Source organism: Zonotrichia albicollis, chromosome 19 (genome assembly GCF_047830755.1).
Source record: "Zonotrichia albicollis isolate bZonAlb1 chromosome 19, bZonAlb1.hap1, whole genome shotgun sequence".
Lineage (NCBI taxonomy): Eukaryota > Metazoa > Chordata > Aves > Passeriformes > Passerellidae > Zonotrichia > Zonotrichia albicollis.
The window spans coordinates 9,766,328-9,782,632 of NC_133837.1; the positions used below are offsets into that span (position 1 = coordinate 9,766,328).

Below are 16,305 nucleotides of genomic sequence, written 5' to 3' on the forward strand. Positions count from 1 at the left end.
TGTATTGTCTCTGTGTTGAGCTGCGTGGGCAGAGTTTTTCTGGCCCTGCTTGGTGTCACCGAGCTCCCCCAGAGCCTGTGGGAGCAGAGCAGCGCTGGGAGAGCGGGGCTCGCCTGCTCCGGCGGTACCGGCGCTTTTTCGGTCCGTGTCTGGGGCGCCGCTGCCCTTCTGTTCCCCAGCACGCTTTGTAAACTTTTACAGAGAGCTGGGGCTGAGGCAAACCTGGAGGGCGCGGACGAGCCCCCCTGGACACGGGCCCCTTAGGAATGGATGTCAGCGCAGAACCTCCGACTCTGCGGGAAAGCTGCGGGGGACCGGGCCGGGACAGGGACAGTGGGCAGGTGCCCCCGGGCCGGGACCGGGACAGTGGGCAGGTGCCCCCGGGCCGGGACAGGGACAGTGGGCAGGTGCCGGGGGACCGGGCCGAGACCGGGACAGTGGGCAGGTGCCCCCGTGCCGGGGGACCGGGACCGGGACAGTGGGCAGGTGCCGGGGGAACGGGCCGGGACAGGGACAGTGGGCAGGTGCCCTCGGGCCGGGACAGGGACAGTGGGCAGGTGCCGGGGGACCGGGACCGGGCCGGGACAGGGACAGTGGGCAGGTGCCCTCGGGCCGGGCCGGAGGGGCCGCGCTCCCCGAGCCGCCGGCGGGAGGGGGCGCCCGGGGACACGGGAGGGGACGGGGCGTCCCGGGCCGCTCCGGTTCCTCATTTGCCGGCTGGGCCGAGCCTCCCGCAGCCTCCGCGCCGGGCACCGCGGGCAATGGACTACGACCACAACAAGGCGCTGCTGCTGGAGTTGCAGAGGGCGGCCGGGACCGGTAACGATCGCTGCGCCGACTGCGGGGACCCAGGTGAGGCGGCTCCGCCGGGCAGCGCCCCTCGGCTCCCAGAGAGCAGAGACAGCGGCCGTGACGAGGGGCCGACCGCCCCCTCGGGCCGTGGCGCCGTGTGGGCGCCGACCGGCCCGGTCCGCAGCTGGGGCCGCTCGCTCCGTGCTCGCTCCGTGTCCCGCAGGGCGGCTGCGGTCGGTCCCGCGGCGCTGCCCGCTCCGGGACGCGGCGCTGCCCGCTCCGGGACGCGGCGCTGCCCGCTCCGGGACGCGGCGCTCGGGAGCCCCGCGGGGCCGGGGAACCGCAGCAGGGAGCGGGAAACGACCTCAGCACCCGGCGCTTCCCCGGGTTATCTGTGGACAGGGCACGAGGCTGCAGGAGCAGGAGGGTGCGTGGGCTGATTTTCAGCTCGGGGAATGTCTGCGCCCAAGGGTTGGGGCAGGAAAAGCGCGGAAAACCCGGCGGAGCCTCCGCGCCGCGCTGGCGCCGGTGCCCGTTCGGGTGGGTCAGGCGGGAGCCAGCGGGAGCTGAAGGAGGCGTCGAGTTGCTTCTGTTTAGCGTGATAGAGAGAAGTGGGCGGTGGCGCAATCCAAGGAAATGGTCCTGCCAGAACACTCAGTGCCTGTACGGATGCGCCTGTCAAGGCTGCTGCAGGGGATGTAGCAGCCGGCAGGAGCCGGAGCCTTCGCGGGCACGGACACCGCGCTGTCGGGGTTGTACTCCGTTGTACTCTTCACAGTGCGCACTGTCGGCACCTACCTGCCGCTGTTAGTTCAGCAACAGCAGCTTTTCATGCAGAACTAATCATTAGCTGAGCTTTTCCATCACCACTCATCTGCCCGCGGAGTCACCTTCATTTTAAAGCAGATAGGCAGTTAAGGAGTGTACAAACGCAGGGGCCACATCGTTCATTGGAGAAAGCAGGTATTGTTCCCCTGAACACAGTGAAGTGACAGCCTTAAACAGTGGGGTAGGATTCGAGGTGTTTACTAGGTGTGAAGCCTGGACTGTGCATCAGATGAGAGTTTTCATCCTTGCCAGTGGATGTGCCTTTTCCTGTGTATTAATTGATTGTTTGTGTTTTTATCTAGATCCAGAGTGGGCTTCTTACAAACTTGGAATATTCATTTGTTTGAATTGCTCTGGAATTCATCGCAATCTTCCTGAAATCAGCAGAGTCAAATCCCTTCGGCTTGACTTCTGGGAGAGCAATTTAATAGAGGTATAGAGGAAAAAGTAATAATTCTCTGCACTGCATAACCTTCTCTGCCATGTAATTCCTGTGCCATCCACCATGGACAGTGCAACAGAGCCGTGTCAATGCATGGGTTACTTTAGGGGGATTTTTATGACCTCCACGATCGCATTACACTGATAGGTCACTGCTAGGTGACCACGTTCCTAACAGTCTGTGGTGTGTATTTTTGTATACACAGTAACTTCTTCCTGTGGCTTAGAAACCCACAGATATTTCCTGGCAGTATGTTCAATTAAGAAAGCAACATACCCTTCTTAAATTTTGGTTCAGCCTCTCAGCATCCAGTTGAATTGTGTTAATAGCACAATCACAGTTAATAAGTGGGAGGAGATGAAGGAATGGGGAGATCATATAAAATTTTCTCCTAATTTTCTTTTGTTCTTTTCATCAGCAACCACAGTTTGTATTTCTTCACAAATGGTTCAGAACTGTAAATACTGAAAAAGGTGCATCCACCTAAAACCAGCAAACTGTAGTGCCAGAGGGAATTGATAAATGTATGTAAATACACTCTGAGAGTTATGGCAGGACTCAGAAAAAAGTGCAGCACTCCCTTTGATACAAGTCTCATTCTATGTTTATGACTTGGTGTTGATTTGCAGTGGCACACCTAACTGTAATTTATTTTGTGTTTCAGTTTATGAGGAATCACGGAAATCTCTGGGCCAAAGCTAAATATGAGGCAAAGCTCCCTCCGTACTATTACATCCCCAAGTCCCACGACTGCATGTAAGTTGATGGTGTATTCACTGCTGCAGCCTTTGCATTTGCTTCCCTTTCAGGTCTCCCTGGCTGGCTGCTGAAGCTACAGTAGAGACTGATCATCTTTATCCATGTTTTCCTCTTTCAGGGTTTTAAGACAGCAGTGGATTAGAGCTAAATATGAGCGTGGGGAATTTCTTGACACTGGAGTCTGCCACGATCCCTGTTCTGCAGGTAAAAGGATTGTCAGGGAGGTCTCAGCCTCAAGGCCAACAGCACAATGTTCTGTTGGCAGCCTTGGAGATCTCTGTGGTTGGCTTGTCACATTTGAACTGCTGGATGTGCAGTCACTGCTTTGAGTCTAGCTTTGAGAAGAAACTCCTAAGAAAAGGCACTTTCACAAGTGCAAGGGTATGTTCAGATCTTACTGTTCTCTATTTCTTCCACTTATTTTTTCATGAGGGGAAAATTCTCAGATGGAGAAGAGACTTGAAACTGTGCCATATCACCCTTAGCTAAACAGTCCTGCCCTTGTGCCACCCTTGTCTGACACTTTTGTGTCTGCTCTGCAGGCAGCCGTGAAGGATGCCTCTGGAAGCTTGGGAAGGGACGCAGACAGTTCCAGAAGAGGCAGTTTCTCCTGTCAGCAAAGGAAGGGCTGATGAAGTACTACACCAAAGAAGTGAGTTCTTCAGCCAGAGCTGGCCATAGGTAGCAGGTCTACACCCACCCTCAGACCTTGCTCTTTGTGGGCAAAACCCAGCACAAGTAGCCTTGTTTCTAGTTTTGTGGCCAGCCTGTACTTAGAGGAGTGGACAAGTTTCTCCCTTAATATATGTGGTATATTGGGCAATTTTGGATTTGGTTCTTTTTCTCTTCCCTTATCTCAGCCTTGCAGCCTCCTCCTTCTTAGTGAACAAAGGAAATGGGTGCTGGCAGTTGAATAGGAAGACAAAGAAGAGATCTGCTGGCAGTTGTTACCTCTTATATTACCAAAATATCCTCTCATCTGCTCCTGCAGCAGGGTTCTCTCATGACTCCTTTCTGTGAGAGACTGGAGCTAACTGTTCTCTGACTGGGAGACTGGAGATATCCCTGTCCCTTGCAGTGCACACCCAGCCCTCTTCAGTAGTGATCCAGCATTTGTGGAGGAATCTAAGTGGTTTTATGTTGCATGCAGTTAAGGCTTTATGTTTCAGGTATTTCAGGGTGTCTGCTTTTTTCTCAGTAGGGGTTTGGTCTCATACAGCTGATCTGTCCTGCAGTACATTCCCTGAGAGCACTTTAATAAAGTGATGCTTTTCATTTCACAGTCCAAAGTTCCAAAAGCCGTTATCAGCGTTGAGACTCTGAATGCAATGTTCCAGGTGGAGAAAATAGGACACAATCATGGGCTGCAGATCACATACATCACAGATGGTCAAACAAGGAACCTTTTTGTCTATCACGAAAGTGGAAAGGTGAATATAATGGAGATTCTGGAGTAAGCAGATGCTTAGATGTTGGATCTGTATTTTGGAAGAGTTACTGTGTCTGCAAGATCTGGTTTTAGTTGGGGTCACTAAGACTTGTAGAATATAGCAAGTTGCAGAATTTGATACCTGTAGCTGTAGCATCTAACTGTAGCATCCTGCTCCTTTTCTGTTGGGGCATATATTCAACCTCACCCTTTGGATAGTCTGAAGTGGTGCATGGATGTAAATCTCTGTAAGGTAACTGCCTCATGGTTTTATGTGGGTTTTTTTTACAATTTCATGGTTAAATTCTTGGCACGCATAAAGAATATTGTTCTACATTATTTCCAAGCCAACAATGATAATTTTAAAACGTATCCCTATAGATATTGTTAGACTTCTGTTTGTTCCTTCACCAGAGTTCTTGTGTCTTTCCAGGTAGAGGTTTTTAAACCACCCATAACTGAATCAACTGAAAAAGCCTGTGTATACAGACTTGGGTGACTGTCCATGCTGAGCATGTCTTGGACCTCCCAGGAAGGGCATTCTTAAATTATTTTCAAGGGTCAATGTTTTTCAGGTGTCTGGGGCAAATCACTGACCCTCTCTGCCCCTTGGGGAGAAAGTACCTCTTTACAAAGAGGTCACAAGGAAGGAGAAAGGCATTTTGGAGAAGCGGTGCTCTTACTCTTCTTGTGATGTTTGTGTCTGTGTTTGCTGTTTCCCCAGGAGATTGTTGACTGGTTCAATGCTATTCGGGCAGCACGTTACCATTATCTCAGAACAACCTTCCCAAATCTCCCTGAGCCTGAGGTGAGAACTCAATAGGGCTTGAAGCAGTCTAGCCAAATATAGCATGGGAAGACATTTTCTCACTTCTTCTGACACTCAGGTGCTTAAAAAGCAGCACTTGGGTGCAGGGAATGGACAGAAGAGGTAGAAGGAAAAGCCACACTGAATAACAGGCATTTAATGCCTTAAAGTCTCTATGTGATTCTTACACAAGTGTAATCTGTAAAAAAAATGTTACGTTCCTTCTTACTTCAGACTTCCCTTTATCAAGCGGCCAAAAAAATCCCAGACCCCAAAAGCCACAATTGATGGTGATTAACTTTCACAAAAACAGAGCAGAAGTGCAATCTTGAATGAGACAGCCTGTCCTGGTTTTGGTTGGGACAGACACAGACTTTTTTTGTGTTTGTGTTCTCCTAGCTCATACCCAGGATCACAAGAAATTTTGTCAAAGAAGGATATATGGAGAAAACAGGACCAAAAGTAAGTGCACATTTGGCATTACACCAACAGGATCATTCCAGATAGAGAATATTTGGTAGTTCAATGATCTTGACTTGTAAATTATTTGCTCAGTGACTCTCTGCTTCCTGGGTTGATAAAAGAAACCATATTCAAACCTGCCGTGTTCTTTGGGACCACGTTTTATTTTGTGTGGAAAATAAGATTGGGAAGAAGAATCCTTGAAGAATAAGCAAGGTGGATTAGCTGTCAATGGACATGCAAAGTGCTATTACACAACACCACAGGGATTGTTATATCTGCTAACTGCAGCTCCTGCTACAGCAGAACATGATGTGCTGACCTCCCCCACTTCTCTGTTTCACTTAAGAGTCCATTGCACTTAAGTCACATCTACTTAGAGCAGCAAAGTGTCATTTGAGCAAATTTCCCTACAGTGAAGCCAATAGTTTGGTTTGTTTTATTGTGGGAAGTGTTTGGGCCAGTACTCCTGGAACAGAAGAGCAGGGTTTTGGGCACTGCTGAAGGAGGAGATAAAGATGTGAGGTCTTGTTTGAACACAGCCACTTCTGGCCTTGCTCTCCTCTGAGTGAACCATGAGCCAGGTCCTGTTATAAAGTTCAGCAGTGCAGTGCTGATACTGAATATGCTGGGTTTTGGCCCAGCTTTGGTGCCAGTGTTCCAACACCTCTTCTGCAGGTATTTGCACACAGGATGAAAGATTTTGTGTTTTTCTCCTGAGGCCTAAACTCTGCTTAAACTGAGTTGAGTCCTAGAAGAGGCCTCTTCAGTTCAGCCTGGAGCAATTAATAGCTCAGGAATGGTCAGGTAAGTGTAGCTGATGGAATTAGCACCTAAAAAAACCCAACTAGTATTGTACACCCAAAATTCCAGGGACAGCCTCCCTGATCAGATTGTTGGAATTGATTGCTCACTCTCTTCACTATCACCACTCAAGGGTTGTTCTCTACAGTGCTTTCAATCCATTTAATGCAACTTCCTTAATCCTGTTAATTTGATTACTTCCCTGCCCAAAGGATTATCATTGAGTGTGAATCTGTATTTTGAGCCCAGGGAGAAGAGAGAGCTGAGGGCTGCACACACACAGCAGTCCTGTTATCAGTTGCAGGGATGAAGGAAACTGAACTCCAGCTCCAAGTCATTTAAGTGGTCCTGGGATTTGAATAGACTGAAGTCTGCTTTGACACTTGGGTCTTTAAAGAATTTCTACCATTTCCTTGCAGCAGAAGGAGGCCTTTAAGGTACGCTGGTTCTGCTTGGATTCTCAGGAAAGGAACCTGCTGTACTTTAAAAATCCACTGGTAAGAGGAGTGTTCTTTGTTCCACAGCCCCTTCATGAAGCAGGTGGGGGGAAGGGTCTGTTCTCATCCACCTTTTCCAGTGGCTCTGCCAGGCTGGAGCAGGCCCAGCCTCGAGAGCCCATCTCCCTTGCCAAAGGATGTCTCTGAAGCTGAGCTGGTTGGGAACTCTGGCCTGTACAGTGGCTGTGAGAAAGATCTTTTAAAAGTAACTGCTGCTAGGCCCCCTCTCCCCCAGCCCTAGTGCCCCTGTGCCTGTAACCTTAGCCAAGATGAGCAATATTCCAGCTGACAGCCCCAATGTCCTGCTTTAGCCATGGGAATGTCCTTTCCTGTCCCTTCTGAACACCCACCAACCAGCTCTGTGAGGGTGGGACCTGTCTTCTCCTCCTTAGAATGCCTGTGAGTGCAAAATCCCCTTTGTGTGTTCTATGCTGGTGTCACCAGTGTGTCATCGTTCCCCTCCATGCATCCCCAGATCCTGTTCCATGTCAAGGACAGGGCAGTGTCTGCTGGAGCTCCACTCTCTGCTGGCTAATGGCTGTTTTCTGCCTCCTTCCCAGGATGCATTTGCACAGGGCCAGGTTTCCATTGGAAGGAAGGATGAGGGATATGAAGTACGAGATGATTTGCCCCAGAAAGTCTGGGTGAAGAAGAAGAAGCCAGTGATCACTCTGGTCACGCCAGTGAGAGAGTTTGTGTTTATCTGTGACAATGACAGGCAGCAGAAGGAGTGGATGGATGCCTTGAATGGAGTCATCACCCAGCTCTGATGTCCACAGGGAGGAGCAGGCAGGCAGCTGCATTCCACCTAGCTGCAGCTTCTGGCCACACAGGAACAGGGTTGTTGTCAGCAGAGCGGGATAAATGTTTCTTACAGCACTACATTTCTGGCACAATAAATAAACAAGCCAAGTTTAAGTTGTGGAGGATACTGTAATGGAACCAGTCCTGTAATGGAATCACACAGATTCTTCTAGCTCCTTGTTTTCAGCAGTCTCTACTGTTTGGCTTTTATGTGAGTGGCAAATCCAACATCCAATGATTTTTTTCCAAAGCACAAACCCACACAGTGCCTCAGTGAATGTGTCAAGAGTAAAGGAAGAACATACATTGATCTGGCTCACCCAGGAACTGATGAAGCTTAATGAGCTTGATTAAACTGAACATTGAAAGGCAGAAGCAAGTTTTAAAAGTATTTTCTTCAGTGACTTGCTCGCAAACACTCCGTGAATGAGGACTGATGTTCAGTGTTGGAGGGGAGCCTTCTCATCAGGTACCACTGTGTGCAGGAGCTGATGGAGATTGCCCTGGCTGACACAGAGCACTGAGTGTTCCATGCCTCAAGACAATGTCTGAGATTCTACCAAGCAGCAAATAATTCACACATTTAATTCTTCTTTACAGATAGCCTGATTTTGCAAATCAAGCGGAAGTCTTGCAGACCAAGTTTCTGGTGAGGCTTCCACCTTCTGCTGACAATTGCCAGCTGGTCTTAAGATACTCTAAATAGTTCTTTTTCTACAGAAATGGGAAGTGCCAATATTTGCAGGAATTAGTGACACTAATTCTTCTTTCTCCCCCAGCCCCACTCGCCCAGTAGTGCAAAGGAATTGAATTGGTTCATCATTCTGCCTTTCTCAGCCAGCTCATTGTCCAGCTCTGAGTAATGTGCAGCAGTTTTATGTATTGGTATGCTCCCATGAACTTCCCTGTGTTCCAGGCTCTGCCCCACACAACCTCATTCGTTCTAGCTCACATGGTGGTTCAGCAATTCTATTAAACAGTCTAATCCTGCAGCTCCTGAAATCAACAGAGAGCAGCTTTTGAGTTGTACGAGGCACAATGCCAGTCTTCATTGTTAATTGTTATTTTGAGATGACCTGAGTAGCTTGGGATGACCTCAGAAGGGTTTGGTCCCTCCAGTAGCCCGGACTTCAGTCAGACAATGTCTGCACTGTGCTGTGCTGTGCCACTGCTCTCCCGGCTGGGTCACCAGACTGCCCATGTCAGCAACTCTCGCTATTACAAAATCGGGAAATTCACGGCGGAAATGAAATAGTGCAGATAACGGGGACTTTTTTGGACAGTCAATGAAAGCGAAGGCCAGGCTCTAGAGAGTTCTGCGTCACAGTCCATTTCCACCGGCAGCCCAAACCGTGCGACCAAGGCACGTGAGAAGGGCAGAGGAGAATAGAGCAGAGCCGAGCGGGGCAGAGCCGGGCAGGGCAGAGCAAAGCGGGGCAGAGCAAAGCGGGGCAGAGCCGGGCAGGGCAGAGCCGGGCAGGGCAGAGCAAAGCGGGGCAGAGCAAAGCGGGGCAGAGCAAAGCGGGGCAGAGCAAAGCGAGGCAGAGCCGGGCAGGGCAGAGCCGAGCGGGGCAGAGCAACGTGGGGCAGAGCAAAGCAAAGCGGGGCAGAGCTGGGCAGAGCAAAGCAAAGCGGGGCAGGGCTGAGCACGGCAGAGCCGGCGCGCCCGGGCCGTTCTCGGCACCGGAGGAGGGGCCCGGGGGAATCGAAACCGCGCGGCCGCTGCGCTCCGCCCCGGGCCGGGCCATGGCCGCCGTGCTGGAGCTGGAGGGGCTGGAGCTGCAGTGCTCCTGCTGCCTGGAGTTCTTCCAGGAGCCCGTGCGGCTCCCGGGCTGCGACCACAGCTTCTGCCGAGACTGCATCCTCCTCCACTGCGCGGGCCGGCCCCGCGCCCGCTGCCCGCTCTGCCGGAGCCTCTTCGAGCCTCAGCAGCTGCGGCCCAACCGCGAGCTGGCCGCGCTGCTCAGCTTCATCCCGCGGGAGCTGAAGGAAGAGTTGGATGCACAGGAGGAGCCGGGAGCCCATGGAGCTGCTGCCTGCAACGGCCTGAGCTCGGCGGGGCGGGGACGTGGGGAGAAGGTACGGCCGGAGGCGGCCCGGGGCCCCCCGACACCGGGAGGCTTCACCTCTCGACATCCTCGGGCTCCTCCGCGACACCCCGTGACATCCCGGGGTTACATCCCGGGGTGACATCCCTCGACTCCCTCGGGACATCCCCCGTCACCCAGGGAAGTCCTGCCCGTCGCATTCTGGGACAGCACCCAGCGGCACTCGGGACAGCCCGGGGTTCCATCCCTGGGCACAGCTCGGGGTTCCATCCCACGGGACAGCCCGGGTTCCATGGCCGGGGTTCCATCCCACGGACAGCCCGGGTTCCATGCCACGGGACAGATCAGGTCCCATCCCACGGGACAGCCCGGGTTCCATCTCACGGGACAGCCCGGGGTTCCATCCCACGGCACAGCCCAGGTTCCATGGCCGGGGTTCCATCCCACGGACAGCCCGGGTTCCATGGCCGGGGTTCCATCCCACGGATCAGCCCTGGTTCCATCCCACGGGACAGCAACACATTGAGCACATGGGTTCGGCTCAAGTGTTAGGGGCTCAGTGCTGGTGTCTGACACACTGAGAGCAGCATAGCTCAATGAGAAGAACTAATTCCTGTACATATTCAGCCGATGCACAATAGTAGTAAGTGACTTCTTGTGCTGGGGGTTATTGCATCAGCATTGCATTGGAGGCTGCTGAAAGGATGGATAGCGTTATTAGACAGTGCTAGAGCTCCACCCAGCTTCATGGCACAAAATGGGACAGATTCATGATCTAGGTCTCTGCTTAAAACGACTCCCAGAGGAGGAGATGAGAAAAATGCATCTTTTTCAGTCAAGCTTAGAGCATATTGAAGTTCACAATTGTAGTTGAACATCTAATTAATTGGTGATTGTTGATGTTGACTTCATTGTGATTATTCCTACTCAGAATTGTGTCTCCCAGACACCTCCTCAAACAATCCATTGCTTACTAATGTCAGTCATGTAGGGAATTTTTATTATCCTGCAGCTTAGCCTAGTTATGCTTTCTCTGAGGTTTATATAGATAAATAGTCCAATGTGTCACTTTAAAGGAGGAAGAGATATGGGAGAGCTCCAAGCAACAAGAAATAACTGCAGAGACCATCCACCTGTTGAGGAAAGACCTCAATAAAACAAAGGTACATATTGTACAATCATCACCTACAGTCAATTTTGCACTGTTCTGGGCTGGAGATGTGTTTGACTGCAGGGTTGCCTTCCAGCTCGGTGCTGGAATCCGCCTTTTTGTTTCCTTCTTTTCTGTCACAATTCTGTTTTTACTGATGAGAATGAATATATGGCATCAGCTGCACTAATTTGTGTCTTGGCTGGCACAAAGGCCACTGGAATTGTGCATTGTTGCATTTTTCTCCTTATCCCAGGAGTAGCCTGAATGTTTCTGGTACACTTAGATGCAAATTACAAATCATAAGAGGGAATATTGAACTTTCTGAGCTGTCAAGCAGACTCCACTGGCCATAAAATATTCATGATCCTTACCATGCCCAAAATCTCATTGCATGTAATGCAGGATTGTGTCAAATGTATTTTATTCCTTTGAACAAAGTTTTCTGGTCCGCAGGGGTCAGTCAAAGAGCACATTGGATGGGGCAGTAATTCTCATATTCCATGAATCTTTCTAACCACACAATGATCTCCATATTTTCTGCCTTTCAGGAATATACATCTCAGATCAAAAGCCAGATTATTAAAGATTTCTGTTGCATGAAGGAATATGTTGAAAGACAGGAGAGAAACACACTGATGTTCATTGAACAACAGCAGAAAGCTGCTCAACAGAAAATTGAAGAGACTATTCACCAGCTCACAGACATCAAAGACCAAACTGTAAGTGATGAAATGAGGTGGCAGAATATGAGTAGAAACTCAAGCTCACTGTCTGGGGTAGCTGAATATGTACAGAGCACCTTTGAGGTCCCCACTGCACCATTCTCATAAAGACAATGGTGCCAATCCATGGACTTTGCTGTCAGCAGGGAAAGTAAGAAATTCAGAGGAAAAAAAGTACTGAGAGAGGCACAGACTGGGAATGGAATTCAGAACTGGATTTTTTCTGAAGATATTGGTGAGCTGGAATGAAGTGGGAGCTGCAGTGCTGAAATTCAGTCCTCAGTCAAATCTAAAGTTAAGATTTTTCATGATATTTTTATATTCCAGAATTTGTATTTACACAAAGGTAGGCAAGTTAAAAAACTCACAGAGTTATTCAATATTTTGTTATTCAATATTTGTTTTCTTGTGGAAAACACGTCAAGGGCTCTCAAAAGGTGCAGTTAAAGCACTTCAGATTGTGCAGAGCCGGGTTTGATGCTGAAAACAGCAGTGCCAAGGGATGCAAGTTAGCCAGCAGGAATTTGGAGTGGGGCTCTCTGGGTGGGGCAGTGCCCTGAGGCAGAACTGGACTTCCAGGACCCAGGCACAGGTGCCCACACTGGAATTCAGCTGATCCAGGGTCCTGTTGCAGGCAGTGAGGTGAATGGGTACTTTCAGTGTTGTCTGGCCTACCTGAGGTATCCTCCTGCAAAGGAGATTAATCCAGCCTCCAGAAGGCTGTTTCCTCCTACAGACTGTACACACAGACCAACAGAGCAACTTCAGATGTAGATTTCCACAAATTCTAAATTTAGGCAAACTAGCCTTACCCTTTCCTCACACTGATACATTTTCAAACTTTTGGTTTCGGTTCTAGAAGAAGAAGAAAAAGGAAGTAAAGAGAGCAACTTTGTGTATTCATATGAATACTTAAGGAAGTTGTGATATATATGTATAAAAGAAAAATTAGTTGCATTCTTGGTTTTCTTGGGGCAAACACGGTCTTTTTATTTTTTATTAAGAATATCCTTCACTATTTTCTATGAGATTTCAGGTTGTTTTGCTCAGGTGACAGTCCTATAAAGGAAACTTTTGTTACAAAGAGTAAGATTCATGGAGATCCCAGCTCTTTTTCCACTTGGGCTTTATATTATAATCTGATCTGTGACATTAAATAACTGCTGCTGTTTACATCTTTCCCTTGATCCTTTTGTCATTATTAGAGAGACTTATGTGAGGGGCAGAAGCACGAAGGCTCACCTTTGACAATAAATAAAATAACACTTGATGAAAAGCTTAATGTTGTCAAAAGGGCTGTAGAAGATCTTAAGAGAAAGTTGGAAATTTTACTCTTGGAGAATTATGCTCAGCATCTCCCACCAGGTGAGTTTTCCTTATTTTGAAATCTTTTTCTTAAAGGCAGTGGATTTAGCAAATAGAGTAAAAAATTACTTTGTGCAAATAAAACAAGAAACACAATACTCAGCAAATACTAAAGAACACTAAAAATTTTTAAGACAGAAACTGCTTCATCTTCATAGAATGATCCAACTGCTTTACCCATCTCACTCTTCTGACAGTTCCCCTCTGACCACACCAGCATAGAGTGTTTTGTTAATTTTGGGTTAAAATATTTGCCTACACATCCTTTGTAATTTCTACAATCAGAAAATGCAATTCCTTGTTTTGCACTTGGACAAGTAGCTGGTTTTATTTAAGGTGTGTTTTCCTTTAGAAGCTTAAATACTTCCTATGTACATTTTGAAGAAATGCCTTAACACTCACTCATTTTTGTATTTAGTGCATCCTCCAGACTCAGACCAGGAGCCAAGTGTCAGCTCATCACCTCCAGAGCCTGCAGCTGAAAGTCCTGAGCCAGCCATTTCCAGCCAGTTTTCTCAGTGTAAGTATCCCAGCCAGCAGGACTCTCAACGCATCCAGGTGACCCTGAGACTGAGTTTGCTGAAGAAAACTGTCCTGCCAACATCAGCAGGAAGTGTGGCTGTTTACTGAGCCATGGAACACAATGGAGTTGCCATGAATGAATCAGTTGCTGGCACATAATGTAACATTGTACCTGACTGCGGATGTAGGATAAAAAAGAGATAAGAAACCTGTTTTGTGTAAGCTGTGTGGTGGCTTGTGCTGCCTGTGGAGTCTGAGCTGGTGTACAGGCAGTCACTGCTCTATGCTGTTAAGCTGTAGTTACTCCAGTTGTTACTTGAATTCTGCAACATTTTGACAGAACCATTTTTGCAGTCAACACACTCTACTACAGCTGTAGTAGCTGTACTACAGTAGTAGTAGCTGTACAGATGACTGTAAGCTTTATGAAGGTAAGCATCCCATTTGTTATTGACAGAAAGGTAATTTTTAAAAAAAAAGATTGTGGCTGGGAATAAAATCCATCTGGTAGGGTGCAAGGTACTTTCACCTTTCCACTGGAGTGCATATGAGTCTGTCATGGATATTTACACAGTTGTGCCTGTTAAATGTTTCAGTATGCCCAGGATACAGTTGATAGTGCTTGATTGAGGATTTTTGAACTTTGATTCAGGTTTATGGTTTGATCTTTGGGTTTCATTTTTCTTCTGGAGCAGGGATGCACCTGCCTTCTTGTTGCTTGCCTGTGAGAATATTTTCCTTTCTGCCTTCCAGGGGCAGAGGATGTGACTTTTGACCCCACAAGAGTACACGAGCGCCTGGCACTCACAGCCCAGAACAGGAGGGTGATGGTTTCCAGCCACCTGGCCAGTTATCAGCCATCACCCAAGAGATTCTGCATCAGCCAGGTCATGTGTTCACAGGGCTTCTCCACTGGGTGCCACTACTGGGAAGTAATTACCAAGGACAGTGATGGGTGGGCTGTTGGAGTTGCTCATGAGATGATTGGTAAAAGGGACAAATTGGGAAGAACTGAGCATTCCTGGTGTGTAGAATGGCTGGGTCCTAAAAAACAGCTGTCAGCGTGGCATAAGAATCAAGAAACATTATTGCATAAGGACAAACCACTGAAGGTTGGAGTTTTCTTGGAGCTACAGAAGAAGACTGTGTCATTTTACTCCATTGCTGACAAAGAAATGCTTTTGCACACCTTTGAAATCAGTACCTCAGATCCTCTCTACCCTGCTTTCTGGCTGTACACTCTAGAAAGAAATGGATCTTTAACTATAAGTCAGCTGCACAGGAGATGAAGCCTACTGAGAACAGGGACAATTTTGCCAGTGAGTGCAGAGTTTCTATAAAAGCCTCAGTGTTTAGCACAGGAGTGTCCCAAGGAGTGAATGCATAACTACCCAGGCTTTCCTGGGAATCAGCCACTGATAATTCTGTCTGCTGTGCTTCTCTTCATGCTGTGCTCTGGTCTAGCCAAACTTCATTAAAGCAATTTCAGCCTATGGTAAAGGCAGTAACCACCCCTGTAGGAGTCAGATGGGTTTCTCAAGCAGCTTTAAGTAGTCCCAGGATATTCCTAGAAAGAATGGACTATGGAAGCTCTCATGTTGGGGATAAGCCTTTCTCATTGACCTCATTTTTCCTATATTGATATGAAAAAAATACAGAAGAACAGATTATGCCATTATTTTCTGTCAAGTGAGTTTTCTTTAGACAGATCTGATTGATTAAGGAGTGCTCAAAGGATAAGAATGTTACTGATCTTGGGTATGAAAATCTTTCCCTTTAGGGTAGGCAGTAACTGTAAAATAGGCTTTGGATTTGAGGACCTGACACTTCAGGGAGGTGTCCCAGAAGAACATCATCCCTCCAGAACCATATTTTAGTCTTGCCCTTGCCAAAGGGTTGTCTGTCCTGGTGGTGGTGTGACCATGGGCATGCTTGTGGATGTTGGGGTGTATTTATACCAGCTAATAAATCATGTGGTCACTTTAGCGCCCTTTTTAAGGGCCTGCAAACAGGACTTTGACATGGGAAGGACCATCTGGTCTTGCCAACGAGCCTGAGACAAAGCAAGAGGTTCTCAGTTGCTTGTGGGGTGTGAGGGAACCAGAGCTGAGGTCCCACAAAACCTATGGACAGCTTGATTTGAGAGATCCACTGCTTCATGCAGGCACACTGAAAACAGCATTCCCAAGAAGCAAAAGCTTTCTCAGGAAGACTCTGGCATTCCAGAATTGACAAAAGTTTATTGTGAGTAAAGCATGTGGGATTCAGCTATTTCATTTAGTGGAGTAGAGCTCCTTGTCTTTTAAAGTACTTGACAGAACTGCTGCTCTCCATCAGAGAGGCTCTCTGCTGGCACTGAACACTGATGGCCTAAATGCACATTTATGTGATTGCAGGGTGTGCCATTCAGTGTCTCCAAGGCTGGGGTGGCTTTCCTGGGACAGCCAAAGCCACTGCCTTGTTCGTGTTGAGGTGGCCTTTGCTGGTTTATCTGGAAAAACAACAGCTGCAGCATGAAGGTGCTGGACATCCCCAGTTTCCCACATAGGAGTTGTGCCGTAGTGCCCAGGGGCAGCAATTTGTTGTGGCTTGGATCACAGCAACAGCACAGCTAACAGCACACAGTGTACATGGGAACCCTGTGTGTCACTATTTTAACATTGGGAAGAATTTCCTGAGTAGGTGATTAAACCTTGGGACGGGCTGCCCGGGTTGGAGCTACCCTCCCTAGGGGTATTTGGGGAAGGACCGGGCTTGGCTCCCGGTGCCGCGGCCTGGGTGACACGGTGCTGTTGGCCATAGGTTGGACGGGATGATCTCGGAAGTCTTTTGCACCCTCACTGCTTCTGTGATCCCGGGGTGCTCCGGGT

At 48.7% G+C, this 16,305-nt stretch overlaps 2 protein-coding genes across 3 annotated transcripts; both read left to right on the plus strand.

Annotated features, from left to right (window-relative positions):
• Window positions 1-533: 533 nt before the first annotated feature.
• Window positions 534-9,091, plus strand: ADAP2 (ArfGAP with dual PH domains 2). The gene is made up of 10 exons (XM_074554793.1): window positions 534-852; window positions 1,923-2,053; window positions 2,727-2,818; window positions 2,940-3,025; window positions 3,364-3,473; window positions 4,105-4,251; window positions 4,975-5,058; window positions 5,458-5,520; window positions 6,744-6,821; window positions 7,382-9,091. The coding sequence occupies exons 1-10, from the start codon at window positions 762-764 to the stop codon at window positions 7,589-7,591; spliced, it is 1,092 nt and encodes a 363-aa protein (XP_074410894.1). The 5' UTR covers window positions 534-761; the 3' UTR covers window positions 7,592-9,091.
• Window positions 9,092-9,127: 36 nt separating this feature from the next.
• Window positions 9,128-14,943, plus strand: RNF135 (ring finger protein 135). 2 transcript variants are annotated; one of them, XM_074554791.1, is made up of 6 exons: window positions 9,186-9,704; window positions 10,750-10,836; window positions 11,375-11,545; window positions 12,754-12,913; window positions 13,332-13,433; window positions 14,189-14,943. In XM_074554791.1, the coding sequence occupies exons 1-6, from the start codon at window positions 9,372-9,374 to the stop codon at window positions 14,722-14,724; spliced, it is 1,389 nt and encodes a 462-aa protein (XP_074410892.1). In that variant the 5' UTR covers window positions 9,186-9,371; the 3' UTR covers window positions 14,725-14,943. The 2 variants fall into 2 exon arrangements, with proteins under 2 accessions (XP_074410893.1, XP_074410892.1); XM_074554792.1 differs by lacking the exon at window positions 10,750-10,836 and having other exon boundaries at window positions 9,128-9,704.
• The last annotated feature ends 1,362 nt before the right edge of the window (window positions 14,944-16,305 follow it).

Coding starts and splice junctions, on each gene's coding strand:
- ADAP2 (XM_074554793.1), top strand. CDS start 762: ATGGACTACGACCACAACAAGGCGCTGCTGCTGGAGTTGCAGAGGGCG. Junction 3,026..3,363: donor CCACGATCCCTGTTCTGCAG/GTAAAAGGATTG, acceptor TCTGCTCTGCAG/GCAGCCGTGAAGGATGCCTC. Junction 5,521..6,743: donor TGGAGAAAACAGGACCAAAA/GTAAGTGCACAT, acceptor ATTTCCTTGCAG/CAGAAGGAGGCCTTTAAGGT.
- RNF135 (XM_074554791.1), top strand. CDS start 9,372: ATGGCCGCCGTGCTGGAGCTGGAGGGGCTGGAGCTGCAGTGCTCCTGC. Junction 9,705..10,749: donor GGCGGGGACGTGGGGAGAAG/GTACGGCCGGAG, acceptor GTCACTTTAAAG/GAGGAAGAGATATGGGAGAG. Junction 11,546..12,753: donor CAGACATCAAAGACCAAACT/GTAAGTGATGAA, acceptor TGTCATTATTAG/AGAGACTTATGTGAGGGGCA.